General features: G+C 48.9%; 1 protein-coding gene across 4 annotated transcripts in view; it reads right to left on the bottom strand.

Annotated features, from left to right (window-relative positions):
• Positions 1–15,521, bottom strand: part of TRAPPC10 (trafficking protein particle complex subunit 10) — a 91,810-nt gene that overhangs the window by 31,237 nt on the left and 45,052 nt on the right. For all 4 annotated transcript variants that reach the window (XM_057545350.1, XM_057545352.1, XM_057545353.1 and 1 more), the window contains 5 exons: positions 14,308–14,503; positions 12,036–12,147; positions 9,322–9,569; positions 1,133–1,279; positions 399–513 (listed from right to left, as the gene is read on the bottom strand). In XM_057545350.1, the coding sequence (XP_057401333.1) occupies positions 399–513; positions 1,133–1,279; positions 9,322–9,569; positions 12,036–12,147; positions 14,308–14,503 (818 nt within the window). The remainder of the gene's footprint in view (positions 1–398; positions 514–1,132; positions 1,280–9,321; positions 9,570–12,035; positions 12,148–14,307; positions 14,504–15,521) is intronic.

Below are 15,521 nucleotides of genomic sequence, written 5' to 3'. Positions count from 1 at the left end.
AGTCATGATCAGCTCATTTAAGCCTATAAGAAACTCAAGACACATTTTTAAGAATCGTTACAATTTCTTTTTTTCTTTTTTTTTTCTTTGGCCACACCGTGCAGCATGTGGGATCTCAGTTCCCTGACCACAGATGGAACCCGCGCCCTCAGCAGTGGAAGCGCGAAGTCCTAACCACCAGACCGTCAGGCAAGTCCCACAATTTCTTAAACTATTTCTGACATTTCTTTATGCTATTAAAAGGTAAAATATCCTATGTATTAATCTGGTCAGCTAATAATGAGTGTAATTTCCCAAATGGTGAGTAATTATTTCGCGGAACCCAAATTATATGTGCCAGTTACAGCCGACATTCTCGTTGCTTTCCACCACGTGTACGGGGACATCTCAAAAGGTACCTGTTTCAGGCCGTTCAGCTCCCAAGCCCGCCAAAAGATCAACCGTCCTGTTGAGGTCTTCTGAGTTAGGTCCCTGCTCTGACACAAGTCCACACAGATAGCCCAAGGACTTTAGCTGTTGAGATAACCCCCAAATTTCAATTAATTTGCCGTAAGTCAGCAGAGAATTTACAAATTTAAATATAAAGTTAAAACCATCTAAATACTAGAAGAAATTTAGCTTTCCTATCCAAATGATTCTCATCTGGATATGAAAATATATCTTACTGGGATCATTTCAAACTCAAACCTTCTACGTAATCATCCTCAGAGTGGCTCTGACACTGGTCATTGCCAGCCTGTGCTGTTCACCACGCTCTCCCAAGCTTGCAAGGTCTCCCACTCCGCCTGCCCCACCTCAACCCCTCCCGCGGCAGGCCTTCCTGATGCACGCTCGGGACTACTGTCATTTTCTGCACTTCTGCACACGGCTGCACGCTCACCCTGCTTTGTCCCCCACCCATTCCTGGAGAAGCCCGCCTTTAGCACGAGCGCAGCGAGTGTCTGATGTCTGCCAGATACAGTGATACCGGCAGGGAACGACTGCATCCACGCTGCTCCAGACGCACCCTGAAGTAGCCAGAGCTGCCTGTGCAGGGACTAAGTGAGCAGCACTTCTCCAAACAGCTAACTCCGTCCCCCAGCCCCGCAGGAAGAGCCTCGGCCGAGGCTCACATCTGAACCGGGGCAGTTACCTTCTCTGTGGCGTAGCTCCACAGACCCACGGTGTGGGCGATGTTTGAGTCTATCTGTGCCCGGTCGCAACACCCTTCTATCCTCTGCAGCACCTCCAAGCAGCTCAGGAACACCCAGCAATCCAGGGCACCGGGTGGCACGGAGACCTGGGGGCACAGGCGCGGGCGCGTGAGGAGAGCGTTGGGGGAAGCACCTACGCCCGCTCGCCCTCCTTTGCCCCTCCAAGCAGCTACCCAGTCTCTGCAAAACTACAGCAAAGAGAAACGGGACCTGTACAGCAGTCCACCTACGGGAGGAAAGGAGCGATCTGTGTCCAAATACTCTATTTGGTGTCATATTTCTGATGATACTGAGTGACTTGGCAGGGATATAACTTGCAATAATGTACTTTAAAAGCTTATTAACAAAAGAAGCCTACAAAAAGGCCGACTGTCATCACTTAGTCTATGTTTGAACACTGGTCACCTCTCAGTTTAAAGAGCATATAAGGTGAAGGTGGGAAGCTAAGACCTCAGATGACCACTTGATCACATTTCAGAAGATCACATTCAACGCTAGAAATCTAAACATTAAATAAATATTGGATGATATTTAGAAATTGCTATTAATTTTTTAGGTGTAATTATGTTTGTAAAAAAGAGCACCTGTTGCTTAGAGATACAATAAAATGTCATCAGAAATTCAAAAGCATCTACCGTATGTGATTGATTCTCAGATGGACTTTTTTTCTGCATTTCAGTGTTTTTGACATAGGAATGCCTCACAGTCAAGGGCATCTTAACACTCACACTTGGCAGAGTAGACTGTCTTCTTGGTGGCACTAATATCATGAGGTATCTTACAACTGGTGTCCCAGCTTTGGTGAGACGCTAATTAGTCCTATTCAAAGTGGGAAAGTAAGAGGTGCTGCTGCATCAGGTGACAAGGGAAGAGCCGCATAAGCTGATGAAACTGACTCATGTAAGAAGGACTCCTGCAACACACCCTGAGCACAAGCAAAAGGACGTGGCACCAACCGGAGAGAACAGAGGATGCTACCTCACGTTCCTACAAACGCTAAATTACCCAGTCTTTGAAAAATGAGACAAACTGCTTAGATCCTTTGAAAAAAATCAGTACAGAAAAAAAATTACATGACCAGAAGCAACTTTCATAAAGTGGTACAACTGACTCCCTTGCCCAGAGTGGAGCACCCTCAAAAGGACGCACAGAGCGCTGGTCGGTAGGATGCAGCTCGGGGACCCTGGACAGAGCACGCACCTCCCCGCAATCGAACTGGGCGAGCTCCGCAGGGCGCGCAGCCGAGGTGGGCGCACGCACTCCAACAAACACACGAGGCGTGCCAACGGCCCACAAGGTTCTCACCCAGGAGCCACACGTCTACAGATGGCAGCAGCCCATGTCCCTTTGAAGGCCACCCACCCCAGCACCCACGTTGCCTGCACCTGGCAAAGAGCAAGCCCTGCCCCCGCGCGAGGGCCAAGCCCCGGCCGGAACCCTGCGGCGTCTCACAGCTCACACGCCCTAACAGGAAGGGCGCGGGTGCCTTTCCATGGGCTCCGGGTCCCTCTGGACAACTTCCTTCGTGAACAACAGACTTTTTAAAACTGACTCCTTAACATGCACCCTTTAGTTTTCTCCGAGCCTCTCTCTTCTTCTGCTATCAGTGTTACTGGTAACGGCAAGAGCCGCTTTACCATTTTCCAAGCATACAATTAAAGGCATTCTTTTCATTCTCTTTTGCTAAAACTACCTTTTTTAATATAACCCAAATACTGAAAAACCCAGCATCCTAACGTGAACCCTGACGGGGCCGCCCCGCTGGAGGGCCGCGGCTGCCACACGCTTCCCGACACAACACCTGTGCTTCCTCTTGCACCTGTACACGAAATCAACAGGCAGGTATTCTTCGGCGTCTGACCGCTCCAGCTAAACTTGACGTTCATGAGACTCCAGGTTCATTCGTTCCCACTGCCAGACGCCAGTCTGCTGTCTGAACAGACGGCAGTCACCGTTTCCCTCGTACGTGATGGACATTTGGGTTATTTCCGGTTCTAGCAGTCACGAATGACGCCACCACGAGCATCCCGGCACTGTCTCCTGGACACCTGTGAACACCCTCCCGTGCAGACCTGGGGGAGACTGCCGGCTCACAGGGCACGCGCAGGTTTGGCTCCAGCAGACACCGCCGAACCGTTTTCCAAAGTCGTGGCGCCAACTCCCACTCTACTCGTCAAGGAGGGAATTCCGGCTCCTCCCCCGTCACTAACACTTGTCAGGTCTTTCTACTTCAGCCACTGGGGGGGGGGCTTCACTGTGGTGGTAGTTTGCATTTCACTATAATTAATGAGATTGAGCACCTTTTCATATGCCTACTGGCCATCTGGATAGCTTCATTTGCCTATTTTGTATTGTCAGTCTTTTAAGCTGATCTGTAGGAGCTCCTCCCATATCCTGGGTAAGAGCCCGCACAGCTTGCGGCCCCGCCGCCCCCTCCGTGGTGCTGACTGATGAAGAGCAGCTCTGATTTCCATGCACTCCCTTCTGGCCAGTGCCTTTCTGTCCTGTTTAAGAACCACCTGGTAACCTCAAGGACGTAAAGATGCTCTCCCATATTATCTTGCAGAAGCTTTGTTGTTTTATCTTTCATAAAATAATAATCACTCGTGGCTGGTGTGAGACTCAGCTGACTCGGAACCGTGTATTCACTGAATAAGTTTTACCTCATGCACTCAGACTCTACCCCAGCGCCTGGGCTCAGGCCTCAGCTTCTCCTCAGACTCCGGCTGCACCTTGGACTCTTCTCCACGCCTCCTCCTAACCCTTCGCTTCTCTCCACCTCCACCTCCAGGTCCTAACGCCTTGCACGGCACCCCAGCTTCAAACCCAACAAGGGCTTCCCAACAGCTACAGAATAAAGTCCAACCCTCCAGATGACGCACACTTTCAAAACCCGGCTTCCGGTACCTCTGGAGCCTCACCTCCAAGCCCTGCCTCACCCCTTAAGTTCTAGCAAGACTAAGCTCCTTTAGAGTTCTTTAAATAACAGTGAATTTTATCTGCCTGAAACACACTCTACTCTCTCTGCACCTGCCACCCAAGCCACGTCCACCTGTGGATCCTGACTCAGCCCGTGAAAACCAAAGCTCCTCCACAGGGCAGGGGTTGGTCTGTCTTGCTCTCTGCTAAAAACACAGTGCCTAGAATAAATGCTTGCTTGGCACAAAACAGGTGCTCAACGACTAACTGCCGAATGAATGAATCTTTTAAAACCTAGCTCACACAAGACCACCTCTGCAGACCTTCCCCGGCACACGTCAGGCGCTGCGGCGCGCCCACGCAAGCTGCCCCTCCCTGCTTGGCACCCCGCCACCTCCCGGACATCCCGCTCTCATGGCCTGGCGGCCCCGGGCGCTGCCGGCCTGCTCACCTGCTGGCCCCGCGCGCCCCGCTGCGGGTCTCTTGAGGGTAGGTGGGACCCATTTTTTGCACATTTGCGGGCCCTCTCCCCCACCACTGTGTTTACCACAGTGCCCAGCAGGTAATCAACTGTTTCTTGAATGGTACTGGGCAGTTCCCCCTCGAACGCTTTTTCCCTTTTCCTGGGAACCACTGGCTTTCACCGGTGTCGACACCTTTCACGGCTACCTCCTCCTGTCCGCCCCTACTGCTCTCCCAGTTCAGGGCCGCAGGGCTCAAGGTCACACAACGACCCCCACCTATCCACGTGGGGAGGAGCCCAGCAGAGTGGCTGGTACACAGCAAGCACTCGACGACCCCGAGGTGTGCTCCTCGGCCACACCTCTGCTTTTGTCCTCTGCGGGGCCTGAACCTTGGAAGAGCGATGCCAGCTGGCAGGCCTGGGTGGCTCGCCTGACCCCTCCGGGTCAGCCTGGAGGGTCTGCCCCACACGGCCCCGCGCACACGGCCAGCGGGGCAGTGGCCGCGCACACACGGCACCGGCCTGTCTCTAGACCCTGAAGAGTGCTGATCCCTCTTGGCCCGCCCTGCCTGTGAACATACGCAGAACCGAAGCTGATAACAGACAAGTCAGAGCTGAGGCGGACACATTAAAACAGAAATCCTCTGGGCAGTCATTGTGACAAAAATAAAACGGCCTTCTAGAAGATATCTTCCGTATATTGTTCTCGTTTACCAATCTGGTAAAGATTAAAATATACACACACATTACTTTCTTTCTTACCATAGATGCAGGAAAATAGCACTGCTAGTGTAACTAAAAATGGGAAGATCTTTCTGGAAGGCAATTTGGCGATGTACACTAAAAGCGTTAAAGACATATGCATCCTTGAACTGGCCATTCTACTTGTATGAATGCACTGCATAAAGGTGATGTACAAGGATACACACTCCTGCAACTGCAGACACTGCTGAACAATCCAAACATCCGAAACAGGACCAATTAAACAAACAGCAGCTCTTCTCCAGACAGAAAGGCCACAGACCAAAAAGGGAACCTCTTGCTTTAGAATAAGCAATGAAAAAAAAAAAAAAAAAAGAATAAGCAATGACATTTTCTTCTGTATATTTGTCTGTATTTTCCAAATTTATACAGAAAATATACTCAACTTTTGGTAAAGGGGAGGAAATCTTTTAAACGTTGTAGACAAAAAAGAAATACTCTGTAATGGAGTCACTGGAGCTCACACAGAACTGACATAACTTTCTGGGTTTCCTTGACCCCAGCAGCTGTACGGGGTAGGTACAATTTCCATGTTCATACATTTGCAATCGTGGAGCTGGCCCCAGGCCTTAGGTAGCACCCCTGGGGTGTGACTCCAGGCCCCACCCCGGAGCTGGCATCTGGCCACCACAGTGCCTCCTACTCAAGGAAGATACTTTAAATCAACTGATAAGCCAACCAGGAAGTTACCAGGGCATGCTTTACAAGCCACAAGAGCAAACACACACAGCATTTTCTGCAGAAGAAATGCTACAATGAGAAATGCACAAGACGGCTGCAATACTTAGGCTTTTGGCTTTAAGAGGATGAACAAGCGTGGCCTAACCCTAGAAGAACCACGTACCGGCTCAGCCTGCGCGTTGCCTGACGCCCTGGCCTCTGTGCCCGCGCGGCTCCGCCAGGCCCTGTGCAGCAGAACCCAAGGCTCCATGCCGGCCTCTGGCCGTGGACGTGACTGTGAACAATAGTCACCAGAAAGCTAGCCAGACACAGGAAATGAGTCTAGTTTGGAGGATACAATCAAATGTACAGAAAAAGTAAACAATTCTGAGTCTTGAATTTTCATTGTTTCCATAAAAATTTAAAGAAACTCTAAGAATAAACTTTTCGGGTTAACTGCCAACTGCAAAGCTTAAGCTGTAACAACCCCCCGCCCCCAAACTACCTAGAGGAAGAACCTCAGCTGAGAAAGTTGAGAGAATTGTGCGTGTGAAGCCCTGCGGGCCCTCTGCAGTGTCATCTTTTCAGAGAAAGAGCCAAGAGGACGCCGGTAAGGAGTGTCCTCATTTGCCTGAAGGAGGACCACGGGCTGACCGCCCTGAACTCGCGTCACCTCGTGGGTCCCCGACCCACAGGCAGCCACTGCTGGGCGCCCATCCGCAGGGCCAAGCGGGAAGGCGGGCGGCGTCCCGTGCAGGCGGGCTGCTCGGGGCCCACGCTGCTGGCCTCCGAGCTGCACTGTTGCCCTGCAGCTTGCCCCTCACGAAGGGTGCCTGACTCGGGACAGGAGCCAGGCTTGGGGCGAGAGCGGAAGGCACCTCTGAAGCTCAGCAGACAGGACAGGCGGCCCCACGGAGCGCCGCGCCCGGGGCATGCCAGGCGCCCGCCGGGACCAGCGACGGTGGCTGAGGAGGCACCTCAACGGGCCCGGCCGCCCCGTCTGCTGCCCTGACACCAGGGGACACCAAGCGGGGCACGGTCACTCAGCATGAGGGGGACAGGGAACGGGAAGCCGTGTCCTCGGGGAGGAGGGGACCACAGTGCGGCCCTCTCCCCGACGTCAGCGCCCAGCTCGCTCTGCAGCGGCAGCAGACAAGCACCAAGAGCGGGGGGCGCGCCTTCACGCAGGGAGCGACCACCCGCTCGCTGGGGAAGGGGAAGAGCGCCAGCCGGGGCGGGAGCTGCAGGGAGCACCCGGCCCGGCAGCAGCCGCCCTGGAGGACCGGCGTCCCGGCCGCTGCCCCCGCCCTGGCTCACGCCGCCCGCCACCACTCACTCGGTTCTCTTTCCAGCCAAGAGGGTAAAAACTGACCCGTTCCAGCGACTTCTACAGAACTCGGGACACAGGCCAAGCCAGGGGACCCACCGCACAGCAAGTGAGTAGGACACCGTCCCCACATGCGGCGGGCAAAGATGCTAGTGTCCGCTCCACGCTGGCTGTCCTGGCCGCCTGCCTCGGAGCTGAGTGTACCCCGTCCCCGGGCGCCCTGCCTTCCAGCTTCCAGAAGGCCTGGAGGGGAGGAGAAAGAAGTGTGGGCGGCACCCTGCTCCTTCCTGCAGGGCCAGAGGCCCCCCGACGCTCCCTCTCCTCTCTGCAGCCTGGCAGTTGACTGACTAGTCAACTGTCTAAGGCAAGAAAAAGAATTTGAAAAAAAGAGTTTGTGACCGGCTGGGCCCAGCACTGAACAGGCTGGCTCCGACCACCGTCCGTGGCTTCCCACACCTGCCCACATCCGTGCACGTCCTGAAAGTCCCTCCTGGGGTGACCCCAATTTGAAAGCGCCACAGCTGAACTGCTTGGACTCTAATACACATCCCATGTTTTTCCCCAATCCAGTAACAAGACAAAATCTCTAAGTCAGTAAACTCTCTAGGCACCCATGAACACAGGCGGCCCTGCCCCATTAAATGAAGCAAAGCCCCCGCCCACCCCAGTCTGTACAGCTACACAGGAGTAGCCAAAGCAGATTATCGAAATCTACTCGGTGACAGGCAGCCACAAGTATATCATCTCAAGGTTGAAAATGTTATTTTTCCTCATACGCTTGATTAGATGTCCAAGGAAAAAAAATAATTTGATAAAAAGTCTTAAATTCTCAAGTTTGTGACTCAGCTAGGCTAGGCAGCTCTTCCTTAGAAATTAACTAAAACAGTGTCTCTTCATTTGGGTTTTAAAAAAAATGTGTAGACCTCTTAAGGTCATTTCAAACTAAGTGCTGAGCCAGCTATTTAGTTTTCTAGGGAACACAAAACAGAAATTACTATAACATGAAAACTACCCCTACCGCCGGCTACCCTGGGTCTTTCGTAACTGAGCCCCTGCGAGCCCTGGTGTGGAGCACGACAGAAAGGACAGTGGCCTGGCTGGGAGGATCTGATTCTGTGCCTAGCTATGTTACCTACAGGTCACCTAACCACTTCCAGACCCACCTTCCTCATTTACAAGATGGAATTAGACCATCCACTTAGTTCTTAACCAGGGAATGGGGGTGCCTATGAATCCTCTGAAATTATGTGTAACATTTTGTATGTGCATATGTGCATTTTTCCGTGTAAAGAGGTCACTGAAACAAAAAAGGTGAGAACCCTCAGACTGGACAGTCATTAAAGTTCCCTTACCTCACTAAAATGTTTATGATGCTATGGGCAAGAAAAGAGTTCAGTAGCCCTGGGGGATATTGGTCTATGAAGACAAATATTTCACTATAAATACACAATGTAAGGCCTCGCTAACTGGTTTCTTTCCTGCAGACATGCACACACGCGCTCATAACGCGCTCACAACACACCTCCGTGAAACTTCGTGCTGCTAAGTGACATGGTACAGCTTGCTGTGTATCACTCACGTTGTTACCGGCACGTTCACGTGCAAAATCATTTATCTGAAGAGACAGTTCTGAAATAAAACAAACGTCTACCTACAAAACCTAACTCTGTGTGTCCACCAGGTAAGTAAGCTTTATCGGTGAAGACCAGCTTCCACAGAATAAGCCAAAGTTACCTTAAAAAGAAAGTGATCTAAGAGGCTCGCTTTGGGCCAACGTGAGTGAGCTCCACCGTGTTGAGAGCAGAAATTACATTTTCGAGCAATTAGTTAATCAGTGTAAAGAGTAAGTATGCAAATAATATAGTGAAAATTAAGGACATTGACAAAAACAAAACTCTTTCCTAAGCACATACAGTTCAATGCCTGGGATCGAAGGTTCCGCGTTTTTCTACGCCAACAGTCGGGAAGCGGGTAAATGGGGAAAAGAGACCACTCACTTCCAAGAGCTTCAGCTCCTGCACACAGCTGTGCAGCAGCTCTAGGGCGCGCTGAGCCACCTCCCACGGCCTCTGCAGGAAGAGGAGCAGGGTGCACTGGCGAGAGAACAGGTAACTGCGCAGATCTAACAGGGTGGCTTCTTGCCTCTGTATCAATCCGCGCTTCTCCATATCTATGGGCTTTCGGAGGATCAATCCATTCCAGCTCTTCACCGGCTGGCAGAAAAAAGTCAGCCAGTTGGCACCATCTAAACAAACACACATCGTGAAAGGCGCTGACTGCAGATTCCTCCACCTCACTGCGCAGGACCGTGAGCCCTCGTGGACCGACAGGCGGCTCATCTACTGGATAGGCCCGAAGCGCCGGCCCACCCCTCTGTCTGCGGGGACCCCGTCTAGGGATGTGGGACAGGGTGGTGACCGCAAGGACACCCACTGGGTACCTGGCACCTGGTGACGAGCACTGGGGGACAGGACGTCGGCCACGGGGCACAACGCCGTACCAGGCCCAGAAGGTCCTGAGCAGGTCAGGATGCAACCAGAGGCTGCCAGGCCGAGGGTCAGGGACACCTCAGGCTCTGCGGTCGGTCGGCCCCAGGAGGAGGGGCGAGGCCCGGGCGGGAGCAGGCTGAGTGTGCTGTGCGGCTCATCTTCCTTCATTTCCACACTTTTCCTGACTTATTTAAGCCTCGTGCCTGCCTCAGCTCAACCATGTCAATACCTGAGTCACGCTCCTAGAGGAAGGGACGGCAGGCACAAGGAAGACGTAGTAGCAGGAAGCAGAGGAGAAAAATTCTTTAACTGTCAAAAATTTCCAATAAGACTCCTCGATTTTAACTTACAGCCCTAAGACTCAAATGTGATCTTAAAATAAATATAAGAATCTACAATAACAAGTCACTCGATCTTTATGAAAAATTTTTTAATCTACCCTTCTCACTCCAAAAGAGAGGTGTCACGGCCATCTAATTCTACGTTCTCTTCAGGAAGTGACTCAACACTGGCACACTGACGTTACTATATGTCTGAAGTGCCAAATACAGCAGAGCATCCTTTACTGATCTGAACTTAGACTCAGCTGATTCAGTGCCCACTAAGTGAGGTGTCCCCCACCCATCAGGGTCCCCTCCCCAGCAGGTCCCTCTGCCGGGGCCCCCATCCCCAGCACTCTCCTGGCTCCCCCCACATTTCAGTCAGGCCTCTCCTCGGACAGCCTCCCAGGCCATCTGTCTAACACTGAACAGCGCCTACCGTCACCCTACCTCTGCACCTGTGTCCTCTTCTGCAGGCCACACTTACTAGTCTCACTACCTGACTTTAAGTCACACTTTTGTTTTTCTGTTTCTGTTTCCCCTTCACGTAAACGCCATAAAAGAAGGAATTTTGTTTTGTTCCCTACTGTATTTAGAACAGGGCCTGGCACAGAGTGGGCTCTCAGGAAGTATCTGTTGTATGAATGAACAAAAATGAACAATATTATTTAGCTGCTAAAGTTGGTCCAGGCTTACTTTTGGATTTTAAATTGCTCCAGGTTTATTTTAAAACTGAGAGGACAAAGAAATTATGTGAAATATAATGTAAGAAACATGTGAGCTATTTGAGATATACATGTTTAATATGGATATGTAAGATATAAGAAATGGAATTTTACCTCTTCTAAATTTTTAAAACTTAATTGGTAAATACTTTGCTTTGGTTATACGCTTATGTTTGTGTCTCAGCAAAGTAAGGAGATCCAAACCTGAACTGCATAAAAACTGTTTTGGGGTGGGACTCAATGGGTGACATTTCATCACTCCCAGAACAAGGGCAGTGCCCACAGCCCACGCTGACTGTCCCAGCACCTCACTCCCTACAGGTCTCCTAGCAGACACTACGGTGGCTCCTTGGAATCGTGCCTTTCTTCAGACACTGTGACAAGGCTTCTCAAAAGAACCCCCAACAAAGATGTCTATCACAGCACTGCTTGTGGTAGCAAGAGCGGAAACAACCCAAATGTCCAACACCAGTGGGCTGAATAAAGTCTAATGAATCCACACCGTGAAGCACTCTGCAGCTATTATCAGAAATAGCTTAGAACCTGATCTGTTAGCTTGAAGAGATGCCTGTGATGGACTGTTAGTAAGAACAACAAGCTACAGACAAAGGTCATGATAATATGATGCCATTTCCTTCAAAATAAACATCAAGCAAAGAAAAGTGAGCACAATTATAAACTTTTTCTTTGTATATGGGTCACTGTGCTAGTTCTGTATTTTTAGAAGACTTTAAGACATCATTTAAAAGTTTAAAAGAAAGATGAACACCCTTTACAATGGTGTCATGTAGGACTCACTGTAATGAACTCTCAAATATTACAAAGACAACCTCTCAACAGAAGAAAAAGATTCCCACTCTTATGCTAGCAAGGAGACACAGAATCAGAAGCCTCACTAGCCAGCTGTAGGTTGTAGAAATGACACTTTATATCTAAAAAACAACTTCTTAAACACTTTCATTACTCAAGAGTCTTCTACAAGTGTAGGTGACTAATTCTTAATTCTCATTTCATTTCCTATAGGAACCATGCGAATATATTGTATATAATGTTTTTTAAAAAACAACAACAAAAGATGAGTTAATCATTAGGTAAATAAACAGCAGCTTCCATACTATTCAAAAGCGGGGAAAGCTATACTGAGAAAAGAATTTGTTTCTAAAATTTCATTACTCACCCCCAGCACCAAAGTTGACAACATACTGAGAAAACAGAGCGTCCAGCTCATCGTACTGCACCAGGGCATCTTCAAACTGCTGCAGCATCTCAAAAACAAAGGCAAGTTCCTCCTATTTACCCAAAAAAAGTTAAAAAAAAAAAAAGCAAAAATATAAATCAGTGTTTTGAAACAAGTAGCTATGAAAGATTACAACAGAGAAAAGCATGCAGCATAATGAATAACGCTTGTGCTACACCAAGAAAAGATCAATTTAATGACCACACATGTCAACATTTATGCACACACAGAGAGAAGACCAGAAAGAAGCAGGGAACGGCCAACATGATCCCCCGAGTCTCTGCGTGACCTACCAGCAGACGGGGCCTGACTGGTCAGCCTCTCGTCCTCGGTATTTCCCTGGCCCCCAGACACACACTTTTTCATTAGAATTCTGCTATATGGAAGAGCAGAATTTTCTCCTCCATTTACCTATTTATTTATATCTATATAGACTCATGGATATGAATTTTACCCCACGGGTTAAAACCGAAGTCTGTTAGTACTTATTTTGTTGCACAAACTGTTCCCGCTTTGGCCATTGAGGGGGCTCCTGGAGGTGGTGCATATCTTCTTTTGACAGACCTCCACCTTTCTTGTGCACCTCTTAACTTTCTGGTTCTACACGATACTGTATTTTCCCTACACCAGCCCTGCAATCAACCACTTCCACAGGAGCCCTGGCACCTTTTATTGGAGAATGCAGTTTAGAAACCAAGATCTTGGCACTGAGTGTGTTCATTGCTACTGAGGTGTCATTTTTTTCTAGGCCCCATCAGAGGAGAAAGCAAGGAAATAGATGTATATGTATTAATCCTCACCTACACATACCTCTGTATTTGTGAATCTATCTAGCCAGCAGCCATCCAACCATGGGTTCACACTGATTCTAAACCAGCACCACTGGGTTCATTTAGACTCCCTCTTTCCTGGTTTGTTACTCTTAAAAAATAAGCTTAATAAGCTTGAAGGGTAAAGAGACAGGGAAATCTGAAAGATCTGTCATTGGTCAAGCATACAGGGAATTATGAGCACATTCAAATTCCCTTATGTGACCAAAATCATCCAAATACCACTAAGACAGAAGCATCAGAATAAGAGATAAACTTCAAAATTTCTAATGAGAATTGGTCTTTTACTTATTCAAAGTGCATTATTTCTTCAGTGATTAATATACAAGTGATGTTTAAATATGAAAATTACACTTTTTCAGTCAAAACACGGTGAACAAGAACAAGGAACCCTAAGAGCAACATTCTTATCACTCTGCAGTATTAAGACGGTCTCCTCCCCCAAACTACTCTATTACACATCCCTTTGTTCTCTTAAGACTTTTCTTCTTAAAAGAGAAAGAGTTGGGACTTCCCTGGTGGCACAGTGGTTAAGAATCCGCCTGCCAATGCAGGGTACACAGGTTCGATCCCTGGTCCAGGAAGATCCCACATGCCGTGGAGCAACTAAGCCTGTGTGCCACAACTACTGAGCCTGTGCTCTAGAGCCCGTGAGCCACAACTACTGAAGCCCGCGCACCTAGGGCCCGTGCTCTGCAACAAGAGAAGCCACCGCAATGAGAAGCCCGTGCACCGCAACTAAGAATAGCCCCTGCTCGACACAACTAGAGAAAGCCCGCACACAGCAATGAACACCCAACGCAGCCAAAAATAATAATAATAATAAATAAATAAATTTTTTTTAAAAAGAGAGAAAGAGTTGATTACAGACCATACTTCTGTAAACTAGAGTAAAGAAACCAGCTTAAGACAATCTTTTATTGGAACCCAAGGTTATAAAACAAAACTACAGAGGAAACGTTCTTGGGAAGTCACAATTTAATCACAGCACCAGGCAGGGAGTGGACGTCTTTATCATCAGGATCATCACCACTGCTGGGGCTCCTCTGCCTAAGCCATGTCCACGGTAGACACCCCAGGAGGCCCGAGACACTAACAAAACCAGAATTACTCTTGAGGACAAGGCCACTTCATAGAAGTCTAGATGCCAAGCTCTGAAGCAGCAGGGCAGCTGACAGAATGATTACTCAGCAGACCATCTCTGATCCTCTGCTTAAGAAGCCAAGAGAATGAAGCATCATTTGTTACCTACTGTATTGTCTTTTGGTTTTAAAAACTATGTCAATATGAATTACCAAAAGAGAGCTGCCTTATTCATAAAGAATGAAAGAGGGAACGAGAGAAGAAGGAAACAGCCTAGTTCTATATTATCAGCCAAGTACCTGCACCATGAAATAGTCACAGAAGCTCCAGCCTGGCTCAGTCCTCTTCTCCCTCAAGGTTCTCATGTCATCCTCAAACTTGCCTAGGTTTTTGGTAAAAGACATAAGAAGCAACGTCCTGAGTTTGGTCAGGAAAGCATTCCAGGATTCCTGAGTTCGGGAGGAGTCCTTCAAGGGGTCGGAGAGTACGACACACCTGTGGAGAGATGAACGGACTGTGGAGAAACCACCGCAAGCACAGAACCGCTGCCCCACGGCTACCACTTTCCTGGGCTGCAGGTTGACTTCCTCCCTCCCCTTCCTTTCTTCTTTCTTTAACGGGTAAAAAACATTAGGCAGGTGGTGAGAAATCAGATTAGGAAAAGGCTTCATCGTGAACTGGTCTAATGCCACATGAGCAGTCGGTGCTGTTCCCAAGAGTGTTGCTGTAGAATGGACTGGAAAGGGGGAGAGGGATTTATGATGAGTCTTGAGTCTTAGATCCTGTCTCCAGGGCTCTCTGTAAAATAAGGTGATAGTATCTCACTCAGTTCCCAAACCCCATTTGCCCTGCCCCCTTCAAAAACCTTTTGGTTCCTTGTAACTGACAGACTAAACTTTAGAGGTTTTAACATGGCACACGAGGCCCATGACAACACGGACCAACCCAGCTGTCCAGCTTTGGTTCCTACTATCTCCAGCTCAAGCCCTCTCAGCTTCTCATGCTCTCCCGTCTTTTTACCCAGCACCTTCCCCGCACAGCCCTGCTCAGCCGACACACCCTCACTGAACCTCTCCCCCAGCCCCGCCCCCGCTGCGCTGCGCTTGGCCCCACTGCCGATTCCAAGATTCCACGACCGCAGCAGTCAGTGTGCCCTGGAAACGCCTCCTCTCTTTGCTGGTCTGTTTCTCCCACCAGACTGTGAGCTCCTCGAGAGCAGCGTTAATAAATACTTGATAAATAAAGGCTTAGAAAGATATTGCTTAACTTGTAGGTATAATACAATTTCACTACAAAAAGACTTTGTATGCATGGTGTAAAAATATCAAAGGCATAAAATTACAAGTGTTTCCAATGGATTTGGAAAAGGCAACACATTCATCCGAGAGATTGGAAGAGGTAACTTTCTTTATCCTTGATAACAATAATTCAGAAAGATGAATACATCTGAACACAGAAATAACTTTTAAATATTGATGCTATGAGTTTCAACATTCCTCCTCTGTAAATATTT

Source organism: Balaenoptera acutorostrata, chromosome 4, assembly GCF_949987535.1.
Source record: "Balaenoptera acutorostrata chromosome 4, mBalAcu1.1, whole genome shotgun sequence".
Classification (NCBI taxonomy): domain Eukaryota; kingdom Metazoa; phylum Chordata; class Mammalia; order Artiodactyla; family Balaenopteridae; genus Balaenoptera; species Balaenoptera acutorostrata.
This window is presented reverse-complemented; position numbering and strand designations above follow the sequence as displayed.